This window comes from Myripristis murdjan, chromosome 9 (genome assembly GCF_902150065.1).
Source record: "Myripristis murdjan chromosome 9, fMyrMur1.1, whole genome shotgun sequence".
Taxonomy (NCBI): domain Eukaryota; kingdom Metazoa; phylum Chordata; class Actinopteri; order Holocentriformes; family Holocentridae; genus Myripristis; species Myripristis murdjan.
Window position 1 is genome coordinate 16679048 of NC_043988.1, and position 22213 is coordinate 16701260.

Sequence of the window (22213 nt, forward strand, 5' to 3'; positions counted from 1 at the left end):
GTTCTCTGATTAATGTCAGAATTTTGTGATTAAAGTCAGATTCTCAAAATTATATGATTAAATTCTGACTTTCTCAGAATTATGGGAGTCATTTCAGGACTAAGTTTTTTTGTTTTTGTTTTTGTTTTTCTTTATTCTTGTGTGGCCCTATTCCTCCTCCATGTAAAAGTAATTGGAGTTAATTTCTTTATATTTTACCTGATATTAACCTCTATTCATGTCTCTTCTTGTTTCAGGTGTGAGGAGGGAGGCGGTCGCCCTTTGGAGAGACATTTCTCACCGACTACATCACCCAAACGTCTGTCCATCAGAATGTGTAGTCAAACTACATCCCCCAGGATACCATGCCACCCAACCAGGACGTCCCAAAGGACACTTATGTACAGAAAAGAGTGGTTTACGGCTTTAACCCATCAGTAGTTTTCATCCCAGCCACATTAACAGCTTAACACCATCTGCTGGCTATGGATATACCATTTGTATGTAAATTCGAGAATTTCCTAAGTGGTTTTTGAATCGTTGTTACCAATTATTTGCTTAATGTAAATTGTTTTGTACATTTCTTATAATTACATACTTTCTGACTTGGGTTTGCTTTAATCACTAGTATAACAGCTTCTTGTCTTGCTGCTAAAAAAAAAAAAGTTGCTACCATGAGAGAGGAAAAGAGATGATATTGACAGGGGAAGCAGTGATGAGGTTGTGGTACAAGTGTCTCCTCTTTCTCGCCTTCTCCTGTCCCTCTAGTGATGACTTCCTCTGTAGTTTGATGGAGGGTCAGAGCCTAAAGCTTTGAACACGTTTTTCTCGGAGATCTTTATATTTCTAGATTGTTATAAAGTAGTTTTCAGAGAGCACTATGGACACAAAGTATTGTACAGAGAAGAACAGAATACGTTTGCCAGGGTGTGAAATGTGAATTGACTGTTAAGGCTTGAATTTGATGACAATAATGGGTGTCAGAAACTAGTTCAAGAACATTTGCCAAGTTGGGATCAGTCACTCTCGTTGGGCAGTCCATTTGACACGGTCGAGTTGAACATAAATAATCTGTGTGATGTAGTTGATCGTGGTCTATAGACACTAAGTTGTGGTTAGTGTGTTCCTGTCTTTTTCCTCCATGTAGCACATGGGTTTTGACAGACATTTTCAATTAACCAGCTGCAGCATCTGAGATAAGATTAGTCTCTCTTTCATTGAGAGATGAGTGGGTGATTTTTTTTTTCATACTTAAGGTTCTTTTTTTTTGCCCCTGATGACGCAGTGAAACACCATTCTGTCCAACTTTGAGTGTACATTTTGATAATTAAATGCCTTTGCCTCACTATTGTGTGCGCCAAGGGCTAAATCGAATCCTGCTGCTGTTTGTTTGGGATAAGGCCAAGAGATGTTGATTGGGATTTCATCTGCACCCCCCGCCCGCCTCCCCCCGCCCTCAGTCATACTGTAACATTACATTTCACATACTGTACAATGCGAAGCAGTGACATCCCTGCCCTTTGACTGATAAACAGCCCCCAAAAATGCCTTACACACCAGGAGGGACCCTAACAATCCTGGCTATCTCTACTGTACAGCCACCAGATGTGCATTTATCAACAGACACTGAAATGAAGTGGGGGTAAGGGTCAGCATTTCACATCATCTTACCTCAAGATTTTTTTTTTATTTACTCTAGATTGTTTTCTGTCATCTACATTTGGGATTGTTTTTTTGTTTTGTTTTTTGTTTTTGTTTTGTTTTGCAATCAGTAGGTCTGTATGGTTGAGAATTCTCCAGTCAGATTCTTAGTCTAAATGGTGAGAAGTTAGAAATGATGTGGATAATTGTTTTGCTGATGATTAGAAGAGCAAAGTCTACCAAGCAGCATGAGCTGAAGAATGCATTTAGCGTTTTTAATTTTGATATTTTGTCAAGGAAATCTACACACTTTGTATATTTCTAAGTTGTACATCAGAAGTGTTATTATTTGCACTAAATGTAATGCAATTTGACAATGTTATGTAAATTAAAATTGTTACACAACAGAAACAATCCCCTTTTTTTTTTTTTTTTTTTTTTTTTTTTTGAAGGTGTGACTCATCTCTGAAAACAAATCTGAGAAATTTCCAAACGAGCTGATGTGCAGCCTGATAATGCTCTAGATTTTGGGGATTAATAAGGTGAAACTATTGATATAATGCAATATTGTGGCATCTGTTTCATCCAAGCACAACTAAAGAAAGGCAGACATTGAATTTTAGCAGTTTATTTATAGGAGTCTCTTCTATATATAAATACATATTGTCTTTACATTCAGCGATTAAATTTGTTTCAGCAAATGGTAAAGTTATTGAGATTTATATAATAAATTATGGTCTGAACTGACACAGGTGCGATCTTGAAGTTCAACAACACAAGTCGGATATGGTCTTGATGAAGAGCTATCAGACAGCTTCAAAGTGTGGGGATGCAGGTCTTCCAACTTCTTCAAGAGGACACGCTTATTCAGTATCAAAGGATATCCTGAGTAAAAGCATCTTCAGTCATGACACAAACCTCACGACACTAGTAGCTCCACAACAAAATGATCTACAAGAGTCCCATTGTCTGTGAACATGTACTAGCATTGACTTACAGAGGTGTGCATATGTAAAAAAAAAAAAAAAGAATGTGCATATTCACTCGTCCAAATCTGTGCTTGCGTTGGGTGGTCCGCCCACCCACCTAAAACCAAACGTCCTCGGAGAAAATATTTCTTACAGTAATTATAACCAACATCGAAAGTGCTGTTTGTCAAGAGCGAGTGCATCGACCTTCTGCTCTGTGCTTCATCCACCGTTCAGTAACTCAGGCTGTCGCTCCTCACCGCACTTTACAGCAGCCCTTTGCCAGTGCTTATGAAACTTTGGGTTCGTCTCAGCGTGGCACCACTAACCAGCCGAGTCGGGATGAGGCGGCCACCTTGACCACGTCAGTTTGCGTTTGGCCTCAGTGCCTCCATTCTGCTCGCTGAACCAGTTTGTTCATATTGTTCCTCATCCACCATCGGCTGTGGCTCCAAGCCGGATCCTGCTCGGTCTGTGACGCTGTCTCGTCCCGCGTCACCAGGGATAGTAAATTCACTGTAAACATTTCTCATCCAACCAGCAACTAAAAGCAGCTGCGAATTTTGAAGTCAGTCTTTTTTTTTTCCTGATCTGCAGAAAAAAAACTAAAGAAATGTGTGCTGTGTATCTGTTTTCTCCTCATATATTGTATACTTAATCTAAATATCTCTGTGTAGGCCATGAAAATAGTATACGTATATAAAACATAATGGCACTGCGCTGACACATGCTCTAAGAAGCGGCACTCGATTCAGCCTGATGTTCATCACATTATTACAGTATGATGGAATGTCGTGTTGATCCTGTGGATGTCCATCGCTGCGATTCTGTTCTGTTAGTCCATCAACCGGGGGAGCATCTCGGTCCTTTTTATGTTTTGGCAATACAAGTGGCAAGGTGGATCTAGCAGCGCTAGAAGTGGAGTCAGAGGCCGGTGTGGCCTGTCCAGTGGAGTGCGGCGATTGTCTGATGATTGGCAGGAGTAAAACGCAGTAGGAAATGAAGGTCGTGAAGCTGCTCTTTTCACTATAGGGCAGAAGAGAGGAAGGAATGATTAGTCTCAGCAAAAGATATAAGGGTGCTGTATTTAACACGGCTGCCTGGCAGGAATATAACATCTGAGAGTTGTAAAAACATGAGAGAAAAGGGTGTAGGTCACTCAGCAAATGGAGTATAGGCTTATGTCTAGTTTAAAAAAGAGGCAGCACTTGTTTAATTTTAAACAACTCAAAGGGAGGGAAAAAAAACGATTTAAAAGACCTTATTAGAGGCTTCCAAGACCTACATCTACATAAATATGATGGTCAGCTGACACGGAGTCGAAACTCACCAAGTAGACATCAAGAACAGATCCATCGTCGCGGTCTATGTCCACATCCATAGTGCTCTGCTCCGAGGTGAGGCAAATGGCGCTGTCCTCCAGAGTAAATGTGGAACTGGAGGCCATGTCCTCTCTAAAACAATGAGAGAAGTTTACCCATTAATCTACAGAGTTAGAGCTGCCTGAGTGTGGATTTGAGAGAGTCTGCATCTCAGTGGTCAAAAGTAGATAAAGGTCCTAAAATAAATCGATAAACTTTACTTAAAAAGTGACGATATGATACTGCACAGGGACTGATGACACAGTTTGCAGGTGGAGCCGAGGTTCCTGACATCAAAGCGGCAAGCAGATGAAGCTCCTGCTGGAAGGGGCAGATACCTAGTCTGATGTTTCAGACACTCTTATTCTCTGATCCGTCTGAGGAAATGATCAAAATCTAGGTAAGATTTGATCTTTCCAGAGTATTTCTCTCTGATTTAGTGTTACTAAGCACCTTATTTTATGAGATATGCACTACAAAGAGTCCCATGTAGCTGAAGCAAGATAATGAGAATAATGAGAACAGTGCACCCTGGCTTAACTGGGGGTTGTTGTTGTTGTTTCAAACACCAGGGGGCAGCATGAGAGCACGTTCCCTTCTACATCAGGTGACTCGACTAAATTAATTCAGGAATGTGTTGTTGCCGGTTTCTAACATGTGATTCCCTGATGTTCATTTTCAAAAAGCAGGTGAAAATGGCACAGAAAGACAGACAGAGAGATATCAGGGTATATTAAAATAGAATGAGCAATATAAGATAGGCTTTAATTTAAAAAAAACAAAAAAAAAACATTGATTTTCTACCCTAAATTACAACACAACAGCTGTAACTGGCTGCCTGGCTGACAGACAGGGAATATTGTAGGCAGAGATGTACAGTAGCCTCGGCGGCACCACATGTCCTCTATTGTCACACACTCTTTCTTTAGCACAATGGCACTAAGTAAGACCTTGTCAAATATTCATGAAAACAGTTGAGCGGACAATGTCAGGGCAGCAGGCAGGTGACTGATGAGGGGACAAGACCGGGCGAGCCTCACAAAGGAGCCACAGAGAGGCCGCTAAACCTGACACTACTGACACAGCGGAGAGAGGAGGGCTGGGGGATGCCAAACACACAAACAGCAGGGAGGGGAGCAGATGCATAAGGAGGCTGATAACACATTAACCAACACTTTTTGTTGTAACTTGTCAAAATGTGATAAATTGCTCCCCTAATTGGGTTGAAAGTGTAATGACGGTTGTTAATGTCACAAAGGAGTGAAAGATTTCCCTCTGATTAGGTGACAAACAACGTTGTCAACTGCTCATAGTTCAAAGATGTCACACAAAAATGTCATGACAAATATGTAATGGCGCCGCATTCTTACAATATACCCTGTAGCACTTCACTGTATTAACAGGTTTCATTATTTTTATGGCCTATTTAGAGCGCTGTTTTTATTACATCCTGGAGCTTATTACATTTACCTGCAGTTATTGCATTATCAGTCGCTACAAGGCAAATCACATTAGGTGTGTACAATGACAATGGGTATCTGTGTATATACAATAGGGCTCTACAAACAGCCTAATACTGTGTCCGTGTACAGTCAAGGCACACTGTGCTGGAACAGTGAGCTAAAAAGATTTACTACATAGAGGCTCCGGCCGGAGCATCACGTTTTTAATGTTCTCTGGTTTGATAAATATTATTTGGACGACCAGCCTATTTTTGTGGTTGCACCTGTTTCTTTAGATAGATTAGTCAACAGTGAAAGAGATTATCTTTAGCCTAATGTCCCAACACTGAAGTTCGGACTGTGTGTAGGAAGTGTGTGTGTGTATGGGATGTATGTTGCCGAGCCAGCTGAGTCACCTGCTCCATGATGCACGTCACTAGTAAGGCCATGTCATGTGGGAGCACAGGTGACAGAGGCAGAAGCGTGGGAGTGGACAGGTGTGTGTGTGTGTGTGTGTGTGTTGGGAGGGGCAGATATGCATACTTCCCATCTGGTCTTAAAGGCAGAGAGTGAACACTAACCCTGAATTAGTGGCTTCACCTGGTAATTTCTGTGGTCTTGCTGTCATAAGCAGCCAAGAGAGGCACAGACACACAATCAGTCAAACGAACAAACAGAAAGACTGTCGAGAGATAAGCAGGCGGGCGTTGTACTGTACCTCTCCTCAGTTTGGTTGTCCATGTTTACAAAGATGGAGGAAGTGGAGATGGTTCCCATGGAGGAGCCCTCGTAGAAGGACGGGGTGGCAGGGACCAGGTCAGGACGCAGGTACGAACCAAACACCGCTGAGAGAAACACACACACACACACACACAAACCTGTGATGTCAGTGACAAACACACACATACATACATACACAAGACTTCACTGAGATAGGAGCAGAGTGGAGCTTCAGGGCCACGATATTCCTGGAACCCCTCCATTAGTCGATCAGTATGATCAATACAGCGCTGTATTTCTGCAGATTTATAGATTACACTGGGTTTAACTCAACAGGAGAAAGATCTTGTGCTTTCGTTGCGAGAGGTGCATTCAAACTGAAAACATAAGCCAAACATGAGACAAGTTAGGGCATCTGAATCTGATTTAAGCCAATTGATTAAACGGTTTATGCAGTTCAAGTAAAACTGCTATATTTCTCAGGATCGACCTTTTTACTTCAGAGAGAAACAGATTTTCTTCGTACTAAGCAAGGCTGATTTAATAACCTTAAAGAGTAAGCTATTAGGAAATGAAAGAATCCAAATTGCTTTATTGTACGATGCGTCACAGCTGAAGATAAAGTGACAGAGGGTCCGTGCTGCGAACACGAAGAGGACATGTGGTAATCAGATCCATGACCTCTCTTTCCCCTCCGCAGGCCCGCACCCGCGCCTCTTCCGGCGTGGTATTGGCCAATCTGTCATATCATGCTGTTGTACTACTGGGTTAGTGGCGGCTGCTGCTTTCACACTTTGTTAAAGGCCTGATTCATACTCTGTCATATAACCTTCCTACTGAGGTCAGAGAAGGATAACAATGTCCCAAAAGAGAGGGTAAGAGGAACCTTGTAGCACAAAGCTCTTTCTTACACATGTGCACACACACACACACAGTTTCAGAAGGGCTGTTAATAACAGGACAGGTTCTGTTTTACTTCCACCGAGGCCACAGATCAAACTGTGTCAGGCTCTCCCCGATGGCAGCCTTGAGAGCGAGGTATTTTATGGCCAAAGGCAAGTGCCTGTTTATGGGCCCCAAGTGCTCCTAAAAAGCCCCATCAAGCCACAAAAACTGGAAAAACGGCTGTGGCTGACATGGCAGATTACGAGGCAGTAGAGAGAAGCGAGTACATTTACGACAGATGAGAGATAATACAGTCGCTTTAGTTCTCCATTTCAAAAAACTTCATAAATAATTCAGGCAGCATCCCTGAATGTTGTCAAACATGCGGGATATTCCCTTCGCGAAAAGAAAAAGGATTCCTACTGAAGCGCGGGTTTTGCGGTCTCCGACACACACAGCGAGGTTTTCAGTGCACACGGCGTACCTTGTCCATCCAGACTGGCCAGGCTGCGAGCTCCTCCCAGCCGGTCCCTCCTCTCCTTCTCCTCACTCTTGTCGTCCAGCTGCGACGAGAGGATCTCCTGAGAGGACGACTTCAGAGCCGGAATGGACGTGCGAGTCCTCTTTGAAGGGGAGAACCGAATAGCTGTGGAGCGAAAGAGTGTTTAAGTTGGGAGAATAAAAGAAAAGAGCGAGATCAAAGATCCGTGGGACGCAGAGATGAAGGGAGAGGAGGCCGAGAGAGGAGCAGAGTAGAAATAAGAAGGCGATAACTGCATGAGACAAGGGAGGGAGACGTTCATCCGGACTGAACCAATATTCACACACAATAGAGCTCCCCATCCTGTGTCCCCAAATTTAGTAGTGAAATTATCAAACTGTTAAAAAGCATAATGACGATTACACAACCATCCCTCAAGCCAGCCTCATTCTGCCTCCCAAGCAGGGCATGAAATGAAATCTTTTCCTGTCATCTCCTACTTGATGGGACTTGGCGATGGTTAATAGCAAGGCAAAAATCCTCCAATCATCACCACAGCCATGTTAATTTTGCACAGTGGGGGGGTGGTGGGGATCTGCGTGGGTTGCATAACAACATTACTTTATTTGATCTTGATGAGAAGTTTCAATACAGCAGAGCAGCAAGACCGTTGGATGTGTGATCTCGCCGTGCTGTGCCCACATACGGACTTCCTGGCTCTACCGAGAGCCAAGTCCACCGTGCTGTGAACAGCCTCAGCGGGTACACATGAACTCACGAAAGCTCATTCGTACCGAGGGATGTTTCACTATAGATGTGACAGAGGAGCAAAATCGATCAACCATACATTAATCTGCAGTGTGCTCCTCGAACCGGACTGCTGTGAGGTTAAGGGTCACTGAGAAGAGCAAGATGAATGACTAGAAGGATCAATATGGGATTGTTACTTCCTCGACTAAAGGGGTTTGTGGGTCTTGACCTATTTTATCCACCTCAGTGGTGCATAAGTGAGGATGTGTGCTTACATTTCAGCATAACTCACTGGGTTTCCACATAACAAGCCCGATTTATCCCGAATGAGCAGCTACACATAACCCTCATCACTGAAGCCCTTAATTCCCCTGAACAAAAGTCGGTTGTTTAATCCGAAAATTTAATCAAACGCCACATAACTGCCAACAATGCTCTGTGTGTTTCAGCCGCTTATACAACAGCTAGTTAAAGGAGGACAACTCCTGTGATAATAGGCAGACAATAAAATCCTTCAAATGATCGGGAGGAGAGACAGCACCGTGAAACATTATTCCTGACCTAACAAAAAACATAACAGCCATCGACGACATGTATTTACAGTGACGCACGAATCCCCCAACAGTGTAGCGATGGAAGACAATAAAAACTCTGAGGCAAGCATATCCTGTTCACATCCACATGATTGCCACCTAGCTTATTTATGGTGTCAGCTAAACCGTGCCACAATGAAGTGATTACTGATTTACCCTATTTTGCAGCCGGTACAACCTCTTTGCCACTCTCTCTCCCCCCTCCCCCTCCTTTCCTTTCAACATACTTGGCATGTGTGATAATTATCAAGAGGCTGACTTACGCTGAGTCTTCCTGAAGACCCTTGTGCTCATGAACTTGAGGAAGCGGTTGGCATAAAACCCGGGCCGATGCACCGAGACAGAGTCCTGAGGACAGATGGGGAGAAAATGCCAGGCTTTCACTCGACAGTCACAGGAGATTAAAGAGAGAATGTGTCCAGATGAATGGTGCATTCATACAGACACTGGTATCAGATTTGTGTGGCCTATCGACTTACGCCATCGTACACCAGGGCTTTCCATGAGTGCTCCAACTTTTTAATGAACCTGAGGAGAAATAAAACAAAAGGCCTTGTGACAACATGTCCACTTACGCAACAACTCACCCTCCTCCTCTCTGCCTGATCAAACTTCAGATGCTTCCCTTTTCCGCCTTGGCTCAACAGATACTACTTTAAACAGAAAATACCTTCATGTTTTAAGTTATGTAACATTTAGGTTTTATGGTTGGTCTTGGTCTGTGGTCAGGTTACGCAAGCTACCAGAGGAAAAAAAAAAAAAAAAAAAAAAAAAAAAAAAAAAAAAGACAAGATAAGTAGATTGGACCAATTGGGCCTATTCACCCACCTGACTCTGTTTGTCTGAGCCTTGACCAGCCAGGCTGACAATGATTTGTGTGCACCTTTTAAAACCTCCAGAAGTTTGAAAAACTGATAATCCAAAGGTTTCCTCCCCTTTTACTTGACCTCTCTCTCCCTCTCACTCTCTCTTCTCTCCTTCTTTCTCAGGACACAAAATCAATGTGTGGATAAAGAAGAGCGATAGGCCACTGTGTTCACTTAAATGGTGGTGGATAGATTCTCCAGTCCTTTTAGCAGCACACTCACTATTTTTTCCATCAGTGTGGAGACATAATTCAACATATAAGGCCGGGTCAAAGCAAAAACGTCAAGGGAAGCCGTTAATCTCAAAGAGTCATGCCGTGTTGTCACGCCGTATACTCGACTATTACTGTGCATTCCCTCTATTTCTCTGGTGTCATATATTGCACTGCATGCTGCTGAGTAACAACAAGTAAATTCCAAGTGTATACCAGCAAAAAAATACATCTTTTTTTGTGTTTACAACATCCCGTTTCACCTCATTTTAAGCCATATGAGGTGAGGCTGCCATATATACTGTACCTGTATGACTGTAGAATATCTATGATACCCAGGAAGATAAGCAGCTTTTCCTCTTTGTGTGTTTTGGCAGGGATGCCACCCATCCTAGAATAGAGAAAACCAACAGATCCGGTCAGAGAATATACAGCATACACTTTAACAGACAGTCCAAAGTATCCGCAAGTCGCTGTTTGATCTCTACCTCGAACTGGAATGTTCTGCTCACATGCAATAACGTCTGTGACGGCGGCACTTAAAATATTTGCATTCATGTGTATGGCTGTAAACATGCAGAACAGTGGCTGTGTTTGTGTAGCTATGGTTATATGACAGGCCTGACCTCCTGTTTACACCGTTTGAGCACACAAGGTATAAGGACATTATTGTATAGCCGTGCATGTGGGAGAGACAGACTGGGGAGGAGAGAGACACAGACAAAAAGAAAGGCCCGAATATATGTGGATATTTAGTGTTTTCCCAACAGCTGAGCCAACTCACGTATCATCTGTGGTGAGGGCTTCAGCAGCCTTGCCGTCGCCCTGGATGGACTCCATGGCAGTGGAGTAGAGGACCCTCTGACCCACAGGCCTTCTCCCGTCACCCCCCGCCTGGCCGGGCTCGCCCCCCTCCCTCTGGCTGTGGTCCAGGACGTGCACACCCAGCAGCAGACTGTAGTCCATAATTTTAAAGCTCTCCAGCACCTAAAGGGAATCACAGATCCATCAGGGTTCACAGATCTCTGCAAGCTTAATGCATTGTTCCTCCAAAATCAGAATCAAACTTAACCGCAATGACTGTCACAGCAGGTGTGCATGATAAAGAGCACCCGGTATACAGAAGATATTTTCCCACTTCCCCCCAGTGTAATCTATCCGTCCACGTAGTTGCTGTGTGATTCTGCGAGGCCATACTCTTTCCTGTCTCCTTGCATCCCAGCACAACGGGGCTGGAGCTCACGTTTGAAAATTTACATGTGAAAACCTCAACAGCAGCTTCTGTGTCAAAAAAAATAACATCCATATCCCTTAGACATGAAGAGTTTCACTGAGAAGTATTTTTTGCTGACGAACCAGCAGACTGTACACAGAGGGGAGACAGAGGAGGCTATCCAGATAGACTGCAGAGGAAAAATATCTGTTTTGTATTTTAGGTGAACTGTTCCTTTAACAACGCAAGCTGAAAATTCTGTAATATGACTTCATGTTTTCTATGATCTGCACTTGAAGCTGCAGTAAGTCTGCTATAAGGTGTTGAGAGCTCAAACTCCATTTGTAAACACGCGGTCAGTCCTGCTTCCCGGTTCACAGTAGATCAGTTGTACAAAACGGAAGGTAAGGCGAAAAAAAAAATGTTTTTTTGGATGGAAATGAGAGACACATTTCACTCTCACAGGGCTCCTGTTGAATGACTTGGATTATTTTGTCTCTGATCCCTCATTTGAAAATGTGGTGAAACTGCAGAAACAGCAACAAGGTAAACAGCCTTTGAATGAACCTTTTCTGTCACCACAGTGCTGATTGCCACGACAGAGGCTCTTGCATGATTGATCGAAAACTTGGACACATTTATCTGCAGAATGTGATGTTTCACAGACGCTTTAAATGAAACTGAAGAGGCGAGAGGGTGAAGAGGACGGGGCTACAATCCAATCTCGAATTTGACAACAAAGAGAGAAAACAGCAAAATGGCCGGACCTAGCAATTTGGTATTGGTTTATATAATTAGGGGTACAAAAGTGTCCATAAAACACAGGTTAGTGTCAGGACTGTTAATAGCTTCTTGAATGGCTGATTGCAGGTTTAAGAGCAAGTTTCTCAAGTAAACACTGAAAGGATTATTCTCCTCAAAACCAGCTTGCGTACCACAAGACCGGATGCTTTACCATTAGCTCACCTACGGAAAATACAGCAATGTTACGATATACTGAGAAAAACACCTTTTCCCCCACCAAACTCTCTCGTCATCCAACATGTTGTGGCGCCTCAAAGGCCAGAGAGGAGTTTCCAAAAGGAAATCTCTCTCTAGAGCTAAATAAACAAGGTGTTTCTCCATAGTGAGCCAAGTGTTACACATTGACCTGTTTAAGGAGCCTTTTGCCCAGTTTCCCAGGGCTTCTCCGACTTTGTGTCTCCTCCCTTCTCAAACAGAGCCATCGCCAGAGAGAGAGGGAGGGAGAGAGAGACAGAGAGAGGTGTCCTTTGGATTTGGGAACGGGGCCAGGGTCACAGTCAGGTACTCAGACCTCTAATGGTGGGTGCTTACCTTATAACCTAGATTGGAAAAGGGTGCCTTTTCCGTTTCCTTGGTTTTTTATTCTTAGGTGATTTTGGCTGAGATGAAGAATGTTTGTGTTTATGAGGGGGAGTGAAGAGACAGAGCAGGAGTCAACAGACAGGCAGAGGAGGAAGCTAGTTAGCTCTGCCAATCTGCTTTTTCTGATGCAATTCTGACACTTCAGCTCCCTAATTCCCTTTAATTGGAAAACAGGAATCAAAACTCATCCAAGTCCCATCAAATCCTCTGTCAGCAAACTCCCTCCATCAGGCTGTCTGGCAGCTTGCCTGCCTGCCTGCCTATGTCTGCCAGCATTCTGTGTGTGTGAGTATGAGTGTGTGTTTGAGTCTCTGTGTGTGTGTGTGAGTATGAATGTGTGTGTGTGTGTGCGTGTGACCAGATATGATCAGCTGAAAAAAGGCTGATAAACAGGAGGGGAGGAGGAAGGTGCATGTTAGGCAAGCATGATGGAAAGACTCTCCTTACGAGAAACACCCAAACACAACGCGGTGACTAAAACCACTGGTATGTTCACCATTATCGTCATGGAAACCCCTACAGCGTATTCTCCCTTTCAACCATAAATAAACGTGTTTCCACGCCCAGAGGATTAGAGGCAATAACAAACAAACAAATCAGCGTTAAACTTGAGAGAACAGTCCAAGAGAGCAGTGACAAAGACTCCAGATGACACTGACCTGTTTTAATGAAGACTGTAGGACAAAATATTAAAATAGTAATATAGTCAAAATATAGTAGAAGTCAAAATAAAGGTAACACATGTCAAAATAAAAGACCACCTGCACCTTCCTCTTAGCTTTTATAGCACTCATTTGCAATACAGGGTCAAAAGAGACGCATTCACACAAGTCACTTTATTAGCTGTAAATTATGTAAGCGTTGCATGAGCTGTTGTTTCAGTGCTTTCTGTATGACCAACAGAACACACACACATACACACACACAAACACACAAACACACACACACACACAAAGGAGACATAATGACGGACTCAAACAAACACTTGGGCTTTTGTTTGAGCTTTGCCTTTTCCATATCAACGATTTGCATCGGTTCGCTCGAACTCCCCCAGCTTATTCAAACAGCAGCCATTTTGAATAGAGCCACACACACCAGGCTGCCTACAGAAGGCCATTACTGGCTGTGCTGGCCCCAGCTTTCCCAGGCAAACAATCGAACACAGCACAAAGAAAACAGCTGCATTTATGGGGCTGTTTGTGCATCAAGTTATAGGAGGGGACGCATTCCCTTTCACCCTCTCTGCGGTTTACTGCAGATATTTCTTTATGTGCAACTTTATGTTCAAGTCTAGGATTCTGCCTTGAAGCAACAGGATATCAGGGTGTAAGTGTTCAACTGAATCCTGACCTGAACAACTCCTCCTACAATCTCATTTCAAACACAACACTGTATTCCCGAAGCTTAACACAGCTTTACGTGAATAGGAAAGGCTAATCCCAACAATCCTTAAACAAATCTTTGATGTTTTCCAGCATATTCCGTCCTCCCACACCCATCTCTCTCCGTGCCAGTGGGGCTGTAGAGCTCCCCACTAGTGCCGGCTGGCATGCCCCACTTTGCCGTGACACTAATACACTGGCAGCTTCTGAAAACAGCGTGTGTGTGCTGAAAAAGACAGAGCAGAGAGCCTCTTCACACTTCTTTTTCAGCTCAGCTACAGCACTGATAACCGTTTATGTGCTGACTGCAGTTAGGATCGCACTCTCTGAGCAGCTTCAAAGACATACGCCCGCATCCAGATTTCATACGGCTCTGTTGTTTGTGCTGGAGCAATTATCCATCCCTTGTGGTTTCACACACACCACACACTGCGAGCATTTGGGGGCCCACTCCTCAAAAGCAAGTACTGTTCATTTATGAGGACAACCTGCTATCAGTTAACATATTAGATAATAAATTTGGGCTTTTCCAGACACGAAGGAGGTAACACATTTTTGTGAATAACAGCCTGTATCTTGCTAAAACTTGCTGATATTCCAAAATCAAATGCTCCTATTTTAATTAAACATCTATCAAAATGTCCTTTAAAGTAATCACTAACTCAAAGGAAAACAGTTTCAAAAGTTTTTTTCTCTCTCTCTCTCTCTTTCTGCTTGTTCTCAGAGTACTTTTGAGAAACTCTTGCTGCACTGCGGTGTGAGGAGCCTGCTGTGATGCACTCTCAGGTCCTGTTCACATTAGAGCTAAAGACGGTTGTCGCTCCTCATTTTAGAGCTTAATCTGGTCCAGCTCACAGGCGATTTTTAAGTGACAGCTAGTAGTGCCAAGCCCTGCTGCAAACAGGAAGTTCCATCTCCAGTGTAATTCTTGGTACTATGCAAATGAACCTGACCATATGTGCATGCATGAGAACGTGACATGATAACCTGTAGCTGATGCTCAGTGATATAATTGAAAATACAGGAGCGAGTCCTATAACTTCATACAAGCAAGTGCTCTCAATCTTCTAAATATTTGTGTGTACGGACACGCAAATCACCCCGGTTCAAGGTTAATAACTGTGGGTTTCAAGCCCCAGTGCTAATGTGAACAGGGCTTCACTGTCCTCCTTCATCCAGCAGTAATTGTATATACACCGGCATGTCATCAGCGTGTTATTTTCTCATGAATAACCTCCTGTCTGCAGGAGTGAGCCTGGGTTACACCACATCCACAGATTGTATTCTTAATATAACCCTATGCACAAGCTGTATTCATATTCAATAGCTTAATATACGCTTATTTGTACAATTTTACAACCTGTACAATTAGACATAGATGTTCTGTGTAAAATACAGCAACAATGATGCAGTGTAGTGGATGTTTTTTAGGAAAGTGTTGTGACTGACTTTTGCAAGTCAGATCAGTCTCTTGGTTTTCTTCAGTCGAGTGAGAGAGGCCATTGTTGTAACAGCATCACATGGCTAAGGAGGGGCAACTATAAAGGACATGGCAGTGTATGTTTAGCTACACGGAGCCTTGGCTGCTATGCAACACATTATTTTCCGCACCTGGCTGCGCTGTCTAAACCTTTCTGTTTACGTTCCCACTCGGATATTAGATTAGATTATTGAATTCCTATTCCGGGAATGCTGAAATTGAGCAGTAAAAGCATGTTGATGGAGTTCAGCTGGGGTCGCCCCCCCGCGCGCTGAGGAGACCTCCGCTGCCAAATGTACTGTGAGCAAAACTGTCACAACAGCTTGACATCATCATCAGCATCGCTATCATTATTATTTCCGTCTGCCAGACAGCTGCTGCACAGTAACAGTAGCACAACAGGGACGTGATGCTGCTCTCTGTTACAAATCAAACACACACTCACACACACGCACACACTCTCCTACTATGAACGCACTCTAACGCTCTCTCTCTGTACATGGATTATTAATGTCCTCAGTTGTTTTGGCATTTGAAGAGTACCGGGGGAGCTGCTGAGTGACGGAGAGGGGAAAGGAGAGAGAAGACCAGCAAGGAAGAGAGCGTACCCTACATTTCCCTCAAAGCAACCCACATAGCAGAGATATCCTCCATGATTACCTTCCAACCTCAGTCTGAAACCCTCTGCTCTGCCTCCTCTTCCCCTTTTCTTGTAAGGAGCGAGGGCATGTGAGTGTTTCAGTGTCATACAACGGCCAAAAATGATGGTGCTACCCCACCAAGAACATTTTTCTGGGAAAGCACTGGACCCTGTTTCACATCCCCTTCCCTTGACTCTTTTCTCAGTGCCCCCTGCAGCTACTTCCTTGCTCCCTCCGCCTCTCTTACCCTGTGTCACCTCCCTTCTGCTGCCCCCTCTTGCGTGTCCTGGTCCTGCAGCGCTCTCCTGGGGCGAGAGGTTAGCTGCTTACTCATGGAAATGGACAGAAATTCTGCTTAGAGGGCATTTTGTTTCCTGCTCAGGAGGCGAGGGCAGGAAGCCATGACAAAAACAAACCGAAGAGAACAGGGTCTCTACCAGCTGCTGCTCCAAAGTCTTATACATATAGAAATACACTCAATGCCTATATATACATAGCCTATAAGTGTTTAGACACACATACACACACACACAAAGTAGAGGCTTCTCAGTCACTGCATAACTGTGGTATGCATGAGCATATTCGTGATGTGTGTGCGCACGTGTGTTGTCAGCTTAAACATTAAGGAAGCACTGAGTTAGCAGGAGGAGAGGATGTGACTCTGGCCGTAATCTGCTTAACAAAACATTAAAAAGAAAACATTTAAGAAGGAAGATGTTCCCGAGGACTGAGGAATGTCCAAGCTTGTTATTCAAAAGTAAAAAAAAAAAAAGGATTTTTTTTCTCCAGTAGTAAAACAGCAAATTTCAGGATAGTGGACATAGATAGTGGAGTTGCAGTTTGTTCTTGATAGCTAATGATTTCTCTCAACTGGGATTTTTTTTTACTACGAGGAAGAAAATCATCCTGAAGAATTGAGGGTTAGAAAGAGTGAGGTACAGTGTGTGTGTGTGTGTGTGTGTGAGTGTGTGAGAAAGAGAGAGAGAGAGAGAGAGAGAGAGAGAGAGAGAGAGAGAGAGAGAAGCTTAAGGCTTCCAACAGCAGGGGCCATTTTACAGTAATCCCCTCTTCATCGTTGCCTCTCCACTGACAAGTCTCCTACTAAAGAGCAACAACTAAAGAGAAGAGAAGAGAAGAGAAGAGAAGAGAAGAGAAGAGAAGAGAAGAGAAGGTTGTCTCAGTGGCCATCAAGACCAAACACCATGAAAACACACACACACACACACACACACACACACACACACTCACAAAGGGTGGACTGTTACCTAACAGGCCTAAATATACCCGCAGCATCACGCTGTTCATTACATCTAACTCCATCCCATACGTAAGCAATCGAAGTTTGGCAATAAACCCATCAAGATTTTTGCTATTCCCGCACACTAGAAATTGTTAACAATTAAGCTGAGGCCGGTGTAATGGAAGCCATTAAGTTGTTAGCTGAATGAGACTGTGACGGGTTGCCTGGTCTGACAGGTTGGCAGCGCCCAGCAGGAAGTCTTCCTTCCTCTAATGCACTGATCCACACATCCCGCCACGTCAAGGTCAGAGCCCACATTAAATGTCAGAGTGGAGGGTTCTCTATGAGGCTGCAGATGTGTGTGTGTGTGTATGAGGGAGGGAGAGAAAGAGAGAGAGAGAAAGAAAGACAGAGAGAGAGCAAGTGTGTTGTGCAGATACTGCATGTCAAGTGGAACAAACCGGATTACAACACAGGGGACTTTGGGCATAAAGTATTCCACTGGCCTGCTCTAAACCACATCATTAATCAGCCACCATGAGAGCGAAAATACTACTAAACCACCGCCTTGAAGTCATGTTATCATCACCCACATTATCTCATAATGAAATTTGATTTGTCCCGATGATAGAGACGGTAGAAATGTCACTGTGTAAGCATGTGACTGAGCATGGGATCCAAACTAAAGGATTAACTTTTCACGATGTCTACTCCATCTTCTTGTCTCATATTTCACTGTTACTGTTTATCAGTCCATCGTTAAGTGTAACTAGTGCTACTGTGTGCCTACTGGTTCACTGAGTCTACTTCTGGGATTATTTTCAGTATCCTCACAAATAGCCTTTAGGCCTCAGAGGTACAATATCTCCATTCTTGTTATTTTGGAGGCGAAAAACAAGCCTTGTGTCTGGTAAAAATGAGGTTAAATCACAAAAATTCACAAAGTGACATAACCCTCAATGGAATGTAACCTACTTAGAAATGATATGTTTCTTGTCTTTTTTTTTTTTTTTTTTAAGCCTCAAGGCTTTTTCCTCGCCTGTGATGCAGTGAGCCATCACAAAAACAAATAGAGGTAAAAATAAAAAAGAAAGAAAAGTCACATGTTGCCTCATCACCTCAGAGGGTTTTTCAAGTTTCTACTATCTTTTGTTCACAAACAAGTTGCCTGACACACTCCTGAGGAATTTCCCCACATTGTCCACATGAAAATAGTGAATGACAGCATAGATATTGCATGCTGAAGCCTCTGTACCATTTCAGGTAACCCGTTTTGTGTAACCTGGTCTGGTTTCGTGACTCTCTAGCAGATCACTAAAGCATGGCTCACGTCTCCTGTTGAACAATAGCAAACGAATTCCCTTAGATTAGCCGGGACAATCTGCTGGCCCCTGCTCTGAAATGGAGAAGAATTCGAGCCATAGATTGGAGGCCTATCTTTGGACCGAGCTCTTAGTCTCTCACGCCACCAGGATCATGTCTTAATCACATTTAGTGTTTGGGAGAGCTGTCATGTAGGCAGAGGCAGAGTGGGCAGGACAGAGTACGGGGTAGCGAGGAGCAAGTGCCTGGGAGCTTTTAACTAAACGTGCAGTGGAAACACACTGCAGACAGTAAGCACCCACTTCTCAAAATATTTTGCCCAGTATAAGAGGCACACACACACATACACTGTCCTGAACTACTGTGCTATGTGGCAAACTCGTACAGCTTCATGTGTGGCTGCACATATTTCCACAATCAGCTAAATGAAAAAGGGGGGAAAGGTTGCTGATTTCCCAAAGACAGATAAATCCCCTCACTTCGATGTTTTCCCATGTCAAATGCAATCTGCACCCCTCTTGCCCTCTGATATGGCACATGACCTGATGTCCATGTGGGGCGACGCCACACAAAAGTCCACCATTTTAGGACAGGAATGAATGAAGGTATGGGAATACTGCAGAGCTGGCCTTCGAGACAAAAAGAGGAGCCACGTCTGATCTGATAAGGGTGATATCTGATCTGGTTTAAAAATAAACGGAAAGATCGCCAGAGCCAACAACCTGGTTATATCTGCGCTGAAGAATCTCAGATTCCCTGTTTGCTGAATGGCTTCCTTTGTTGCACTTATGCTTTGATGACGGCAATTCCATTATTGTGGTATGACCTTGCTGGTTCAGAGACGGTGTCTGACTAATAAGCCGAGACTTCAGTGAACATGTGCCTACGCATGTGCATGCACGCCTACCCGACAGTCTCTCTGCAGCGTCTTCATCAGGTTGTTGTACGTCTCCGCGTCAAAGTACAAGCCCTCGTGCATGTCCTGGAAGTCCAGGTCTTTGTAGGTGGGACAGGCCTTCTCTCTCTCTTTCCTGGATGCTCGCCTCTTGTAGGTGGATCCCTTCAGGTCGTACTTGTAGTGCATCTTGACGGAGCGCGGCAGCACGTTGTTCATCACCACCAGGCGGATGTTGATGCCCCCAGACTGGATGCAGTACAGGCCGTAGAATTTAGGCAGCAGCGTACGTGGGTTCTGGTTCAGGTTCTGTGGGCGTGAACAGGACCCGCACATGATAGCATGAGTCAGGTTGGGCTTTACTGCCAATATAATAGTGACTAGCATCAAAACACAAAGAGATTATTTCATACACATGGATCACTTTCATCCTCAATAACTTCAGAATCTCCAGAAAAGAGATTTCAAACATCATGGGCTTGATGACAAAAATCTGCTATGAAAGAGACATTTCTGGTCCTCACGTCTGATTTGCTGAGTCATGTTTAAAGGCATTGGGAAAAAAATTGATAAATACATGCATTTGACCAAATAAAGGCTTCTCTAAGATGACATCTGTAATGTTCTGCACACTGTCGCTCCATGGCGTTGAACTACATCAAATATTCCTGAGCATCTCCTGCTGTGTTGAAATTCAAATATAACAGCATCTGTGATGGGTAATACGGTTTATACTGCAACAACTCTATGCTGACCAAGTTTCGACTCAACAAGCCAATTGATACTTCCAACATTTGCAGCAGCAGAGTATGGTGATGGCTTTAGAGTGTTACCTTACTGCACCATACACACACACACACATGATGATACATGCTAATTAAAAAACCCTGAAACACATCTAATTCGAATCTAATTATCATTGATTTAAAGAGATAAATTTGAACGTTTGCAGAGACATTAACATTTGAGATCCAGTACAGATTGTGGATTCACTCTGAGTCTCACCATGTAGTATCCAGGCAGTAGTCTCTGTAGAAACTTGGCCTCTTTGTGCTGGACGGTTTTAATGATGAACTCATCATCACTGGTCAGGTAGAAGAGAGAGCCGCTGGCCCCTGGGTTGGACAGCTCGATCAGAGGCTCGTTCACCAGGGAATACTGAGGGAGCGACACCATAAAACAAACTGTGTTAGCGTCACACACACAATAAGAGGCAGAGGTCACAATACAAACAAACAACTACACAAACATCAACAGCCCAAGGCACACTGACTTACACAGGACACGCAAAAAGCCGCAATAGTCCAAAACAAAAATCAAATCACTAAGTTTATTTACAACAAACTAAAAAAACCCCACAAACATCTGTTGTTTATTCTGCATTCAGAGAAGAAAACAGCACCGCATGAGTGTGGGTGGCATCAGGTCCTATTCAGAAAATTGTTTTATTTTTCTGGTTTCATGCATGATTCACATGTCCATGGAATCCAATACTATCAAAAAAAAAAAACAACCAAAAAACAATGTTTATCAAAGCGGGAGGGAAACTCCAGATCCAAATAACCACCAAAATCAAATCAATTGTTCCTTGGCCCAAGGCTTTTTTGTTCACAAAATTTCATTGAAATCTGTCCCTACGATTTTGTGCTATTCTGCTTACAGAGAGACACGCAAGCTAAGTTACAACAGCAAAAAACAAAATCTCCTTGGTGAGGTTTATTTGAACACTGGGGATGGTGAAAAGGTGAAAGCACGGCTTTCATTCACAGAGAACACATCAAGAACAACTTTCATGTACACAGGCCTTGGAAACATCCCAGCGTGGGAATCAAAGTGTGGCGGGGAGTAGCGGAGCGAATAGCAGGTTTCAGATGTTAATCGGAGCGTTATGAGAGCAACATGGTCACAGGACAGAGAGAAAGACTGGAGGCATTCGCTCACTCCCCCAGAGACTGATGGCCGTCTGCAGTCACGTTGAGCTGCCAGCACAAACATATCCGCAGTTTATTTGCATTTGTATGCAAGACCATGTGTGCATGTGTGTGTGTGTTCTCTCTCTCTCTCTCTTGTAATTAGACTGCTGCGGCCTCTGCCTGACTGAATTCATCATCACCTCAAGGGCATCAATCAAGAGTACATCCTCTGAGCTGCTGTGTCCTATGTCATCCCTCCTCTACTGCCTTGAAGTGCATTTTATCTCCGTCTCTCTTCTGGCGCCTTTTGTCTCTCAGTTATGCAAAAATGAATTTAGCATTCAAAAGGCAAAAACGCAGCTGGTGGTGGGTAGCTGAATGCCTCGGAGGCAGAGGGGAAAATAGGAAAACGGCAACATAACATGATGAAGCTGTAACAAGATTAACCAAAATCCAATATTTGCTCCGAGCAAGAACCTTATGTGTAGGATTGGGATGAGTGTGATGGCGAGATGTTCCTCAGTGAATTGAAACATTAAGGGCGAGACACAGGCATGCAGATCTGTGTACCTGTGTTAGAAATGAGTGTGTTCTTTGAATATGTCTGCTAAGCGGTATTAGACATGAAGGAGCTCAATCAGCCGGGTAAATCCTTCAAAAACAGTACTCTCTCTCTCTCTCAGTCTCTCTCTCTCTGAAACCATGGAATCATCTGCTGTTTCCATTCAGCATGGAAGCCAATTAAACCCCTCATAAAAAGGACGTGCTCAGTTTGCTCAGTCATTAGCTCAGAAACCTCCACCTCTGCGATGTTATGCTTCCTTTACATTCTCCTGCCCAGC

General features: G+C 43.7%; 2 protein-coding genes across 5 annotated transcripts in view; one reads left to right on the forward strand and one right to left on the reverse strand.

Moving 5' to 3' along the window:
- The window catches only part of LOC115364777 (collagen type IV alpha-3-binding protein), a 28910-nt gene extending 26876 nt beyond the window's left edge, over nucleotides 1-2034 (forward strand). For all 3 annotated transcript variants that reach the window (XM_030059359.1, XM_030059361.1, XM_030059360.1), the window contains one exon: nucleotides 237-2034. The gene's annotated coding sequence lies outside the window, so the exon portion shown is untranslated. The remainder of the gene's footprint in view (nucleotides 1-236) is intronic.
- Nucleotides 2035-2232: 198 nt separating this feature from the next.
- The window catches only part of pip5k1bb (phosphatidylinositol-4-phosphate 5-kinase, type I, beta b), a 38938-nt gene continuing 18957 nt past the window's right edge, over nucleotides 2233-22213 (reverse strand). The window contains exons 6-15 of one of the 2 annotated variants that reach the window (XM_030059363.1): nucleotides 20464-20616; nucleotides 19471-19767; nucleotides 10683-10885; nucleotides 10206-10289; nucleotides 9300-9348; nucleotides 9084-9168; nucleotides 7481-7642; nucleotides 6110-6233; nucleotides 3919-4042; nucleotides 2233-3614 (exon numbers count right to left, since the gene is read on the reverse strand). In XM_030059363.1, coding sequence (XP_029915223.1) covers nucleotides 3612-3614; nucleotides 3919-4042; nucleotides 6110-6233; nucleotides 7481-7642; nucleotides 9084-9168; nucleotides 9300-9348; nucleotides 10206-10289; nucleotides 10683-10885; nucleotides 19471-19767; nucleotides 20464-20616 — 1284 coding nt within the window. In that variant the 3' untranslated portion in view covers nucleotides 2233-3611. Of the gene's footprint in view, nucleotides 3615-3918; nucleotides 4043-6109; nucleotides 6237-7480; nucleotides 7643-9083; nucleotides 9169-9299; nucleotides 9349-10205; nucleotides 10290-10682; nucleotides 10886-19470; nucleotides 19768-20463; nucleotides 20617-22213 lie in introns of both variants that reach the window. The other variant, XM_030059362.1, reaches the window with a different exon arrangement.